General features: G+C 32.6%; 1 protein-coding gene across 1 annotated transcript in view; it reads right to left on the reverse strand.

The window, feature by feature from the left end:
* The window catches only part of LOC126879130 (neuropeptide SIFamide receptor-like), a 493604-nt gene that overhangs the window by 11681 nt on the left and 468169 nt on the right, over nucleotides 1-13754 (reverse strand). The window contains exons 3-4 of the mRNA XM_050642082.1: nucleotides 13338-13620; nucleotides 12961-13277 (exon numbers count right to left, since the gene is read on the reverse strand). Coding sequence (XP_050498039.1) covers nucleotides 12961-13277; nucleotides 13338-13620 — 600 coding nt within the window. The remainder of the gene's footprint in view (nucleotides 1-12960; nucleotides 13278-13337; nucleotides 13621-13754) is intronic.

A 13754-nucleotide genomic window follows, 5' to 3' on the forward strand; every position in this document is an offset into this window, starting at 1 on the left:
GAACTCGACACTAACGATAGTATCGACACCAGTGCAACCGAAATTGAGAACCTCATCACTGAGGCGATCACGCACGCAATTCCACTTAAACAAATAACCTATACATCACCGGCACTTCCACAATACATCATTGCCAAAATCCAACAAAAAAGACGTCTTCTACGTCAATACAAGGCCAACAGAAATCCACTAATCAAAACAGAGTACAACCGAATCTGTGCCAGGATAAAGAGGGAGATATCTGACCTAACGGCTCGCCGGTGGGAAGATACTACCCCAAAACTGGACTACAGAGACGGAGGTAAATTCTGGCAGAAATTCAAAGTCCTAACAAAACAAAAACTATCTCAACCATCCCATCTGTTGGTCAACAATCACATAGTCAATTCCCCAGAAGGGAAAGCCGAAGCATTCAGAAATTCACTTCAAAACAATTTTCAAACTCCAGACAACCCGAACTTTGATCGCTTATTTAAATTCAACACAGAATACATAGTAAATGCTACTCTCAACCACCACATTCCAGTCTATGATCCTATCATGGACCCCCTCACAAACAGGGAAACGGAGAGCTTTTGCCAAATAGGCAAAAACAGCGCTCCCGGACCTGATGGCATCAACCGAAGGTGCCTCAAAAAACTTCCAGAGAGTATCATCCCTCTTCTAACTAAAATATTCAATGCATGTCTCAAAAACAGCCACTTTCCTACTCCTTGGAAAGTGGCCAATACCATCATGCTTTTGAAAAAAGGCAAACCCCCAACCGACGTGGAATCCTATAGACCAATCTCTTTAATCAACACTCTGGGTAAGGTTCTTGAGCTAATCCTAAAAGAGAGGCTCAATGACTTTCTCGAAAACCACAATATCATACCAAAATTCCAATACGGATTCCAGTCAGGTAGATCTACTAAACATGCATTAATAGATTTCACTACTAAAGTTATTCAAACCATCAACGATGGTTCATTCGCCATAGCCACATTCCTGGATGTGCAGAAGGCTTTCGATCAGGTCTGGCATGACGGGCTTGTTCGGAAACTTCTGGACATCGGGTTACCATTACAATTTACCAAAATTGTACACTCATACCTCCACAACCGAACTGTCAGAGTGAAAATAGGCGATCAAAAGTCCACCCCCTTCACTCCACAAGCTGGAGTTCCCCAGGGTTCAGTCCTAGCACCGCTGTTGTACATCATCTACAACAGCGACATCACTAACCAAAATATCCCAGGTACTCGGCTGTTTCTCTATGCAGACGACACGACTTTGCTCACAACAACCTCTCGATACAACCCAAGACTCCTCTTCAGAAGAGCCCAGGCTCTGTTGGACGGGGTCGGCGAATGGTGTTGTAAGTGGAGAGTCACGCTGAACGCGAACAAAACAACAACAATTGTGTTTCGCGCCCCTTCTGTGTCATATAGAATCATAATTAATGAAGACGACCAATATCCACTAAGACTGTTGGGAGAAAGGCTTGTTGTTAGCCCGACTGCGAACTATTTGGGAGTACTGTTCACCAGGACTCTCAACTGGGACGCAGATCTAAAGGCAACTTTAGATAGGGTGAGGAACAGGGCCAGACTTCTCAACCCTCTCTCGGGAAAAATTGGCAAGACACACAAGAAGACTCTCATTCACACTTACAAGACCTTTATTCGACCCGTCATGGAGTACAAATCATGCATCTACTCTCTTTGTGCTAGATCAAAACAAGAGAGGTTGTTGGGGGCAGAACGTAGAATCTTGCGTAGATGCAACTATGAGCACTGGCGATACCCCTCAAACGAAATCCATAACATCTCAAACATCCCCAAAATCACCGAGAGAATAAACTCTCTGAACAGGAACTTCACAATCAAAGTAATCAACGGCCCCCCCCTCCGACACACAAGAATCTCTCAAATGTTCCTGTTCATCTTCCGGCCACGTACTCTGCCGAACGCCCAAACACAAAAAGATTCATTTACCGTCTGCTCTAATGCAAACATGCATTGACGAACTCCCGGCAGAGTACGAAAACATCCTTGAGGCTACTCCGTTAGCCTTCCGTACCCACCTATAACATATCCTCTTCCCTACCCCGAACAGGGAGAAGTTGGTTTTTTGCGGTTTTCCAACTTCATTGCACAATTATACCTGTTCGTCCCAAGAAAATAGCCGCAACTATTTTCTCCACTCGAACGCTCACTGTCCACGCTACGCTCAAAAGCCACCTCCTGACCGCCCACGAGGGACGCAGGTTCGCCTGTCGTTGTACAATAGTTTCTAGGGAGACTGGTCGAGAGCAAAGCACGGACAGTACACGTAAATGTCTATGGAACCAACAACAATCCATCAAAACTTTCATCTCTGTTGACTTTTAGCCTTCTGGACACCACTGTCCGGCATAACCAAGGAAAAACACCAGGATACGACACTTGCCCCAGTGTGTTTTTCTGACTGTTTGCTTTTACTGCCACACAATACATTCACGACAAACCCTGAAGAGGACAAAATCCTAAACGGGGACGCACATTGAACGCATTTCTTCTTAGCAATTATCTAGACAAGCAAATCAAACAATGTTGGACTGGGGTAAATTATATCACTTGAGAAAGGCACTCTGCCGAAACAGCTGTAGTCACATAGTTGTAAATAATAAATTTTGTGGAAGTACAGAAAACAAAAGTTTTCAGTGTTTTATTGTGAGATAAAATGAACTTCCATCAAGTAACGGTCGAATCCATCAATTTTGTATTATTAATTTTACGAGAAAAAGTTATTCTTCATAAAAAGTTCTTCATTGTCTAGAACTCAGAATGCAACCATCAAATATCAAATTTTATTAATCTTATACGAGGTATGTCAAAAAATATGAATTTCGGTCAAGAGCAAAGTACGTTTAGTTTTCACAATATTAAAAAGTTATTATGAAAAGTTGTTCAGCATTAAAAAGTATGCTTCTTTATGCAATTACATCCTTCTAATTGAAATATATTGTGATCTAGAAAGGCACTTTACTTTTGATCGAAACTCATATTTTTTATATCTCATATAAAATTGAAAAAATTTGATAGGATTTGATGATTGCATCTTAGATTTTAGACCACGCAAAGCTTCTTAGAAAGAACTTTTTATCGTACATTAATTGTACTTTTCATCAACGCCCTTTTCATTTATTAGAAATAATGTGATAAGTCTTTTACTATTAATAATTATTAGCCATTTTCAGTTATTACAAATAATGTGATAACTCTTTAATTATTATTAATTAATTAAACAATAACAATAAAAGAGTTATCGCATTATTCGTAATAAATGAAAAGGGCGTTGGGTATCTGTAATTTGAGAAAAAAAATTTGAATTAAAAGGATGTAATTGCATATTAAATCATAGTTTTTAATTAATTCCAATCAACTTTTCATAATAATAATTTTCGATATTGTGAAGTATAAGGTACTCTATCGAAATTCATATTTTTGATACTCGTAAGATTGACACAATTTTATATTTGGTTGCATTTTAGTTTTTAGACTATGCAAATCATTTTATGAAGAATACATTTTTTCCTTAAAATTAATAATAAAAAAGTTTCCCATATGGTTCCAAGTTACGCAGACACAATGTATTAATTATTTCCTTTTTTTTTTAAATAAATTGTAAATTGTGGATTTTATTAGAGGAAACCCGATTATAGCTATTTAAAATGAATTATTATTATTCTATGCAATGATTTGATACTTACCATTTTCACAATTAATTTAATTTCCACACCACTTAAAATAACAACAAATAAAAAAGATTGTCCAATATTTTTTACACGAAAACAAAAGTTTAAAATAAGGGCAGAGCAAACCCAACGGATATTGCAATAATAGTCGTAGGTAATTATTAACACCAATATAAAATAAAAATTTTAAACCTTTCACTGTAGGAAACCACCGTTCACCAGTAACAGTACATGTAAATAATGTTTGTGCCTAATAAACGCATAGACGAGAAGGGAAAAGATAGTCAAGTCAAATACATAATCATAATTCATAGAGTATTTGTTTACTTAAGGGTAATTATAAATTCGAGTAAATGATTCACTTTATACGAGTAAAACTGCTTGATCCAGCAAGTTGTGTTTTTGTTGGAGCAAAACTGCTAAGTTGCGTTTTATATGTGTTAATTTATGTTTCTGCTAGTCAAGGAGTGTGATTTGATGTTTATTGGACTATTTTGAGTGTCCCTTTAGTTTACAGCATAAAATCGATTGGATAATATGCCAAGGGTAATTCAATCTACTTCAAAGAAAAACATTAGAAAGGAACAACAAAATGTAATATATTTTTGACGGAGTAAGTTCAACATTTTAGGGCGGGAATAATTATTTTTTCAGTAATAACAAAATATTTGATTTTTGAGATTTCTGTAGCTGTTCATGATATAATTAAAATTGTATATAAAAATGATTATCTCATTTAAAATAAATATTTCTTATTTACCAAACCTTCGGTTTGCGCCCCTTTGGGGTTACGCCCCGCGTGCGCCGCACGCGTTGCACGCCCGGTTACGGGGGCCCTGATTCGCGGGACGATTGAATAATTTGCGAAATGAAGATTGGAACGAAAAATTGAAAATACGTCTTTAAATCTATCGAATGACACTAAGCACGACCTCCCAACTGCACCCCCTGGAGGTGGGGTGGGGGTAACTTTAAAATCTTAAATGGAAACCCCCATTTGTTATTGCAGATTTGGATATGGTTACGGAACAATAAGCGACTTTTATTCGAGATATTTTTTCGAATTGTAGATAGATGGCGCTATAATCGGAAAAAACGATTTATCGTGATACCATAGGTAAATTATAGAAACGGTTTAATATCTCGAGAAATACACTTCCAAATAAAAAACCAAAAAATACCTCTTGAATATTTTTCAAGATCCTTTCGAATAACATTGAAAAATTGAAAATACTTCTTTAAATCTATCGAATGACACTAAACACGACCCTCCACTCCAACCCCTAGAGGTGGGGTGGGGGTAACATTAAAATCATAAATAGGAGCCCCCATTTTTTATGGCAGATTTGGATTACTTACGTAAAAATAAGTAACATTTATTCGAAATATTTTTTAGGATTGTTGATAGATGGCGCTAAAAAATAGTGTTTTTCCGATTATAGCGCCATCTATCCATAATTCGAAAATATGAGTCGAATAAAAGTTACTTACTTTTGTCACTTACAGGGGGTGGACTGGAGAGTTGTGTTTGATTTTATTCGATAGGTTCTTGAAAAATATTAAACACGCATTTTTTTGTTTCTTATTTGGAAGTGTATTTCTCGAGATATTAGACCATTTCTATAATTTACCTGTGGTATCACCGTAAATCGTTTTTTCCGATTATTAGGCTATTGATTATGTACTATAGAAAGGAACTACAACGTTAACGGGGTTTTATTATTTCATATGGTCAATGAATCTCTATATATGAAAAAACCGCGGAGTGCTACAATTTAAAGGGGTGCGTTTTTGAGAAATGGGTGAATTAGTCCCTGGGCACAGGTTACATTAGGGTGAGTTCTATGCACTTTTGGTACAAACACGTCTACATAAAAATTGTTCCTGGTTAAATTTCCTATCTAAATATAACTTTTTAAAGTCAAAGATACTTCTTTTTACAAAAATATATTCAAAAGAAAAAGCACAAAGAAACCCAAAAGAAAGAAATTTTGTTTTTTGTCCCATAACTTTTGTCTACGGGGATATAGGTATAGGCATTGCTTCACAGATAAAAAACTTACATATTTTCTCTTTAACAGGTCATTAGGATTTACAGTTTTCGAAATATGATTTTTCAAAGTTCGCCACTCACAGCAATTTTAGGCAATTTTCCTTGTTATTTCGCAAATATTGTTCTGTAACTTTTTTATACGCAACTTTAGGCATATGCAATGGTACATGTAAGAGGAATAGAAATCAATTACTTTTAATATGTTCTCCTGTATAATGTTGTACGACTTCTTTTAAAGAGGTTATCTTTTTCAAGATTTTATACTTTTAATGAGTTTTTATATTATTTACGATTATTTTTTAAATTTCCCATTATAACTTTTTTTCCTTCATTTAGGTATATATTATATAATAAAAAGAAAGCTTACTCTGCTTACTTTAAAATGGTGTATTATAAAAAATTCTAGGATTATTTTTGAATAAGATATGCTTTTTCAAAATGTAATAAGTACTTGTAACGATTTTTGATTTTGGGATTATTTTTTAAATTTCTCATTATAACTTTTTTTGTGATTGTGTGTTATGATTGAATCTTATTTTTTATAGGTAATACTTTGGATCCACTTGACTCGGCCGGGCAAACTTCAAAATATGGATTAATTCCAATATTTACTGTCAAAGCTCCTTCACCACAAGTTTTGCTTGAAAAAATAGCATGTAAATGTACCAAAGGATGTACAAAAAACTGCGGTTGTAGGAAGATAGGAATTAGTTGTTTAATATTCTGCAAAGGTGCATGTGCATGGGTAATAATTGTGGGAACTCTAAGATAACTGAGGTGTCAGAGGAAGATATTGAAGCTAATGATAACGAAGAGATGGACTTTGATTTTGAAAATTTTTTAAATGTCAATGTTTAAATAATTTTAACTAAAGAGATGTTTTATAAGACTAATGTTTATGTAATTTTTGTAAAAGAAATAACTTTAAATAATACAGGTAAAAAAAATATCACAGAATCACTCGGTTTCCATTATTTAAATATAGATGATACACCATTTTAAAGAACAGAAAGTAAGCCCTCTATATTGAGCAATATATAGTATATTCATGTACAAGAAAAAAAAGTTATAATGAGAAATTTAAAAAATAATCCTAAAGTCAAAAATCGTTGCAAGTACTTATTACATTTTGAAAAATAATATCTGTAGTTTTTTGTATTTTTGAATTTTTTGAAATACACCATTAAAGTAAACAAAATAAGCTTTTTTATTATATAATATAATGATATATACCTAAATGTAGAAGAAAAAAAGTAATAATGGGAAATTTCAAAGATAATCGTAAAAAATAATATTTTTTTATATTAGGTATTATATAATATGTAATATAATATTATATAATATACAATAATATATTATATAATAATATTATTTTATTTTTATATTATATTATAAAAAATCGTTAAAAGTATAAAACCTTAAAAAACCATAATCTCTTTAAAAAGAAGTCGTACAACGTTATGCTGTAAACCATTTTAAAGGTAATTGATTTCTATTTCTATTACATGTAACATTGCATATACCTAAAGTTACGTAGAAAAAAGTTACAGAACAATATTTGCAAAATAACAAGGAAAATTGACCAAAATTGCTGTGAGTGGCGAACTTTGAAAAATCATATTTCGAAAACTATAATTCCTAATTACCTCTACTATTTTAAAGAAGAAATATGTAGGTTTTTTTTTCTGTAAAGCAATGTCTATACCTATATCCTCGTGGACAAAAGTTATGGGACAAAAAACAAAATTTCTTTCTTTTGGGTTTCTTTGTGCTTTTTCTTTTGAATATATTTTTGTAAAAAAAAGTATCATTGACTTTAAAAAGTGATATATAGATAGGAAATTTAACCAGGAACAATTTTTATGTAGGTATGTTTCTACCAAAAGTCCATAGAACTCACCCTAATGTAACCTGTGCCCAGGGACTAATTCACCCATTTCTCAAAAACGCATCCCTTTAAATGGTAGCACTCCGCGGTTTTTTCATATATAGATGTCTATTGACCATATGAAATAATAAAACCCCGTTAACGTTGTAGTTCCTTTTAGCTATCTTATTTTGAATATAATCAATAGCCTATATAGCACCACCTATCCATAATGCGAAAAAATGTCTCGAATTAAAGTTGCTTATTTTTACGCAATCAATCCAAATCTGTAATAACAAATGGGGTTTCCATTTAATATTTTAAATTTACCCCAATCCCACCTCCAGGGGGTGAATAATTAGCGGGTCGTGTTTAGTGTCATTCGCTAGATTTTTGAAAAATATTAAACGCGTATTTTTCAGTTTTTCGTTCCAATCTTCATTTCGCGAATTATTCGATCGTCCTGCGAATTATTCGATCGTCCCAGGTGACGAGTTCCACCTTGGGCACCAGGTACCTCGGAGACCATCTCCGTCATGAAATTCGTGTTCAGTGATCTCCAAAACCCCCCAAGTATAAAAATTTAACTCATTTCCGTCAATATTTCCTGAGTTCTAAATTATTCATTTTCCATCTCTTTCAGATGCAATTGAAAATGCATTTTCTTATGCACAAACATTTTTGCCGGAAATGAATTTAGTTCACAAACTTGCCTGACACTCTCTCGAATCGAATGCAACAGGTTGCATGACGATTTATCTTACTGCACAAAATTCCTAGGTTTAATGCGTCGTTGCCTCGCCTATAGAGGAGAATTCGGAGAAGAAACAGTCCAAAACTGAAACTGATGTTGCGTTCTGTGATTATAATAAGTTATTAGTGGTTCATAAAGCTCTTATTTCAAATGACGGGAAAGATGTGAATAATTCCAATATTAAAGATATTCTGTCAGAAGGCATAGCAGTTGATCAAAGTAGAAATGAACAATGGAGCAGAGTCTATAAGCACCAGAAGCTATGACTTCAGATGTACTATCCCCTACTACCTGTTTTTCTCGATACAATGCTCGATCAAACCAACGCAAGTACTGCTCTCAACAAACACCTATGAACAGGGCCCCCGTAAGAGGTACTGGCGCCTGTGTGCAAAAAAGAATTTTGGCGCCTCTTTTGGGCATTCTGGATCATGTTTTTTATTTATTTTTTGGAAGGTAGGTAGGTGCTTGAAATAAACCAGAAAACTGAACTTTAGAATGTGAGTTTCACACCTTCTCGGGGGTGAAAAAACATACGTTCAAAAAATACTTTTCAATACTCTGTCAATACTTTTCAATAGTTTTCAAATTATTTGCGAGTAAAATCTTCATTTTTCAACAAAAAGAAAATAAGTTTTTAGACGGATTTTCGCAAATAACTCAAAAAGTAAGTTATCAAAAAAATACAGCTTATAAAAAAGTGAAAAAAAAATGGTGTCAGTACCTATATCCCAAAGGCCATAAAAGAAAAAAAAACAAATCAAATATTTCAACGTAAAATAACCAAATAATAATAAAAGAAGCAAGTGTTTAATAAAAGAAGATATATATTTTTATAACATCAAAAGTAAGTAGGTAAGTTAAAAATAATGTTAATCCCTTTTTTTGGTAAAAAAATCATCAAAACCACCTCCTAATTAGCATCCCAAATGAAATTAATCGTTACCGCTTCACCACAAGTTTCATCGGTTCAAAGTGCTTATTTTTGAAAAGGCTGTAGTTAAAATGGCGAAAGGGCTGAACGAGTCACTAATCATGAGTGTATGCAAAATTTGAACAGCCATATCTTTAATTTTAAAGTTATTTGGAAAAAGAAATTTTTTCAAGATTGAAAAAAAATTACTTTAAAACCAAATTTTTTCAAAAATGAGCACTTTAAACTGACGAAACTTACAGATCATATAAATAAAGCTTTTCTTAAACATTTTAAAGAAGTTGCAATGAGTTTTCCCCGAAAAGTGCCTAATTTTTTGGTTATTTCACGTTAAAAATAGTCGATTTGGAATTTGACGAATAAGAACCTACTTTTCATTAGCTACAACTTTGCTTTCTACTGGGTTTTGCAGACTTCATATTATTATATAATTTATTTTTTTTACTTTCTTGTAAGCTATATTTTTGCTAAGAGTATTTTTTCGATAAAATAATTAGTTTTTAATTGAGAAAAACCGTCTAGAAACGGGGTTTTTTTGTTGAAAAATGAACATACTCACTCGTAAATAACTCGAAAAGAATTGACTTAGTGACAATCTCTATACAATAAAAGTTGCTTAGAATTAGTCAGTTTATCCAATTCCGGACTTATTTTGAACGAATGTTTTCTCACCCCCGAGAATATCCCCAGGTATTCTCGGGCGTATTCCCCTGAGAATACTCGTTTTACCCCCAGAGTAAAAGCACACATCGGTACAGTAGGTATCACTTCTTGTCTTGTTAGCTATGTGTATGACAAATCTTATGTCAATATAAGCGGTTCTTTAAAATGTACAACAAAAACCGTGAGTAAAAGGACTATTATTAGTAGGCTAAAATATCAAAATGAAACAAACAGAATAAAAGCATAACAAAATAAATTAAAATGCCTGACTACCTGAATATACTAATAACATTTCGTGTGTTTAAACTGAATCCTATTTAATTTCTCAACTTTTATTTTAAAATTAATTTTTGTTTTTTTGTTTCTTTGCTGTTTTTGAAATTTTTGACCCCGGGTTTTGGCGCTCCTTAAGGATGGCGCCCGTGTTTATTGCACACTTTGCACATATGGTAGCGGGGGCCCTGCCTATGAAAAATCAAAGTTTCATTATTGGTAAACGACTAACAGGGAAGGAATGTTAAAATTTGTTGGATTTCTTGGGTAGGTGGGTCCAGTTTAAATGATTTATTTATCTCTACTGGCGTGGAGAATGTATATTTTGAAATTATATTGTATCCAGTACCATGTACCGAACTCGCCAGAATGTGATAGAGGAGGTGTGGTAGATGAGAAATCTAAAAGGGTAGTTTTTATTGCACCACAAATAACTGTTTAGAACAGGTGTACACAAAGTAATTTTGTATTATAATGCATATTATACGTGCATATTTTGGACATTTGTTTTAGTATGTAGTAAACGGTCTCTAGTTATAATTAGTAGGGGAGTGCAATTAGAACGAAAACATGCATTGTTTCGGAATAATTCAAGCAAGCTTATATTTTTCTAAAACTTTTTTGTTAGTTTATATACATGTAAAAAGTTAGTTTATATACATGTTTTGTTAGTTTATATACAGTAAAAAGTTCTACTCACAGATTTTGCCGCTAATTGTTTATTAATTGTTTAAACAATAACAATTGTTTTGTAAAAAATAATTTTAAAAATATCGTTGAATTCATCATTTTACTTTGATCAAATATGTTTCTATTTTTTTTTATTATACTGAATCCGAATATGGTATTACAATTTGAAAATTCTTATACACTAGCTCTTATACAGCATGTCTGCGTAGCTAGGAACCATATTAGAAACTTTTTTATTATCAATTTTACCAAAAAATGTTATTTTCAATAAAGTGCTCTGCATAGCCTAAAATCTAAAACTCAACCATCGGATTTCAAATTTTATCAATTTTATACGAGGTATGCCAAAAATATGAATTTCGTTAAAGACTAAAGTACCTACCTTTATATTCCAGAATAATAAAAATTATTATTATGAAAAGTTATTTGGAATTAAAAACTATGTTTTAATCCTAATTAAAAAAATTCAATTTTCTCTCAAATTACGCGATATCCATCATCATTTTGTTACATTTATGATAACTATTTTACTATCAATTTTACGAAAACAAGTTATTCTTCATAAAATGCTCTACCTGGTCTAAAATCTAAAATACAATCATCAGATATCAAACTTTTTCAATTATATACGAGGTATGTAAATAATATGAATTTTTCTTAAGAGTGAAGTGCCTTTATTATTCACAATATTTTAATTAGAAGGATGTAATTGAACACTAAAACATATATTTTAATTAGAAACAACTTTCCTTAATAACAATTTTCGATATTGTGAAATATAATGGTACTTTACTCTTGAGTGAAATTCATATTTTTTGACATATCTCGTATAAAATTAATAAAATTTGATATTTGATGGTTGCATCTTGGATTATATACGTTGCAGAGTATTTTATAAAAAATAACTTCTTTTCGTAAAACTGATAATAAAAAAGTTATTAATAGGTTCCAAGCTACGTAGACTACATTTATTATTATTGAAGCTTATTATTAAATGTATTTTAGGTAAGCTTTAGAGAAAAAAGTTTTGATCACTTTGTATAAACATTTTTTTAGCTGGTAATTTTCGGTTTTTGTACTACATTTTTGTTATCTTTCTTAATTTTCTTGAAAAGAAATGGATTATTTCATTTCTAAAGTAAAATAATTTAGTGCATTTTAAAGATTACATCCTAAGCTTGAAAAAAGCATCTATAAAATTGTAATAAATCTGTTTAAACTTGAGTAATACCGTCTTAACGTGGTGGTAATTCTGTAATACTACGAAGTTTTCAAAAATTACATTTTTTGAGACGTCATATCATTTGAATTAAATTTTTGAGATTTTTTTTTGAATAAAACATCGTTTAGTAAGATGTTTGAAAGGTAAGTTGTGCAAAATTGAAAGTTTTATAAGAAAAATTGTATTAGTTACACATTTTTAAATCATTTTTAAACAAAATTCATGTAAGTCTGACTTTCCGCCCACACCGTACTTATTCCCACAGACCTTATTTCTTTTTATTATAACCATGAGATAGCTTAATTATTCTCCTTTCATGTCCAATTTGTAAAATTTCATTTGATCAATTAGTTAAAGAATTACATTAAAATATCTCAATTTTGCACTTCTCCGAACGCCAGTTTACAGTGCGGCAATGTTTGTGAAAAGGGTGACTTTAGCGTTATAAATAAAAAATTATAGAAGCTACAGATTTAATTTTAGAAAAATCATTATGTAAGGTTTTTTTTGTAAAATTTTATGAATTTTTCAATGGTCAAGTCAGTTTTTTCTAAACTTTATATTTTTGGAGTTACTTAAAAGAACATCTAATTTCGCAGTTCATTTGTTTAATAAAAAATGGAGCACCCACTTCTCGAGTAGAACTTTTTGATGTATTGTTTACTAAACATTTCTTAATCAAATTACAAAAAGTTCTATCTTGTTTGATTTTTTCCGAAGTGAAAATCTATATGCACATACGCCTTTCTGTACAAAGTATGTATGACATAAATTTAAAAATCTTACTTTCTGCTCTTGATGATGGCTACAAAACCTCTTCTATATTTCTTATTGAAAAAAGCGTAAAGAATCGGATTGATACAGGAATTGGATGCTCCTAACCATTGGGCCACGGGAGTAGCTATCGGTAGAATCTCTTCCTCCCATGGTTCGATGTCTCCACCTAATTTAATCCTAGCGAAAATGGCGTACAGTGGTAACCAAGATATAACAAACAATATGACCACTGCTATCAGCATCTTGACCACTTTAACCTTGGATTTTTGCTGCATCTTTTCCATTTGAGCGTCTTTGGTATCGGTGGGAATATCCCGTTTCCAGACCTGCAAATACATTAGAGTGTTAATAATAATTGATAGTTAAGAAAAGATAAGTTATACTACCTTAATATAAATTAGGACGTAACACATGGTGATGAGAATCATCGGGAAAATGTAGCAGAAGAGAAGATTGGCAGTAAGAAAATACAGAGATCCGTTCATTTCTTCAGGCCATACTTCGATGCAGAGTTGGACGTTGGGAGCGTCGCTAAAGATGACCACCAAGTCGAAGAAAATCGCCCACGGGATGGTAGTGGTCAAAGCGACGAACCAGATAAAAATGATGATGATCCTCGCTCTTCGCTTAGTGATTTGGCACTTCAGAGGCCACCATATCGCAAGAAATCTGAAAAACCATTCAATAGTTAGTAGAAATATAACGCAGTCAGTTATTTTATCTGTACTTGTTACGGTTGTACCATTTTTACACTCTATCATAAAAAAGTTGTTATGTTTTAATTTGAGTCTTACAAGTCTTTG

The sequence above is a fragment of the Diabrotica virgifera genome, chromosome 1 (genome assembly GCF_917563875.1).
Source record: "Diabrotica virgifera virgifera chromosome 1, PGI_DIABVI_V3a".
Taxonomy (NCBI): Eukaryota; Metazoa; Arthropoda; class Insecta; order Coleoptera; family Chrysomelidae; genus Diabrotica; species Diabrotica virgifera.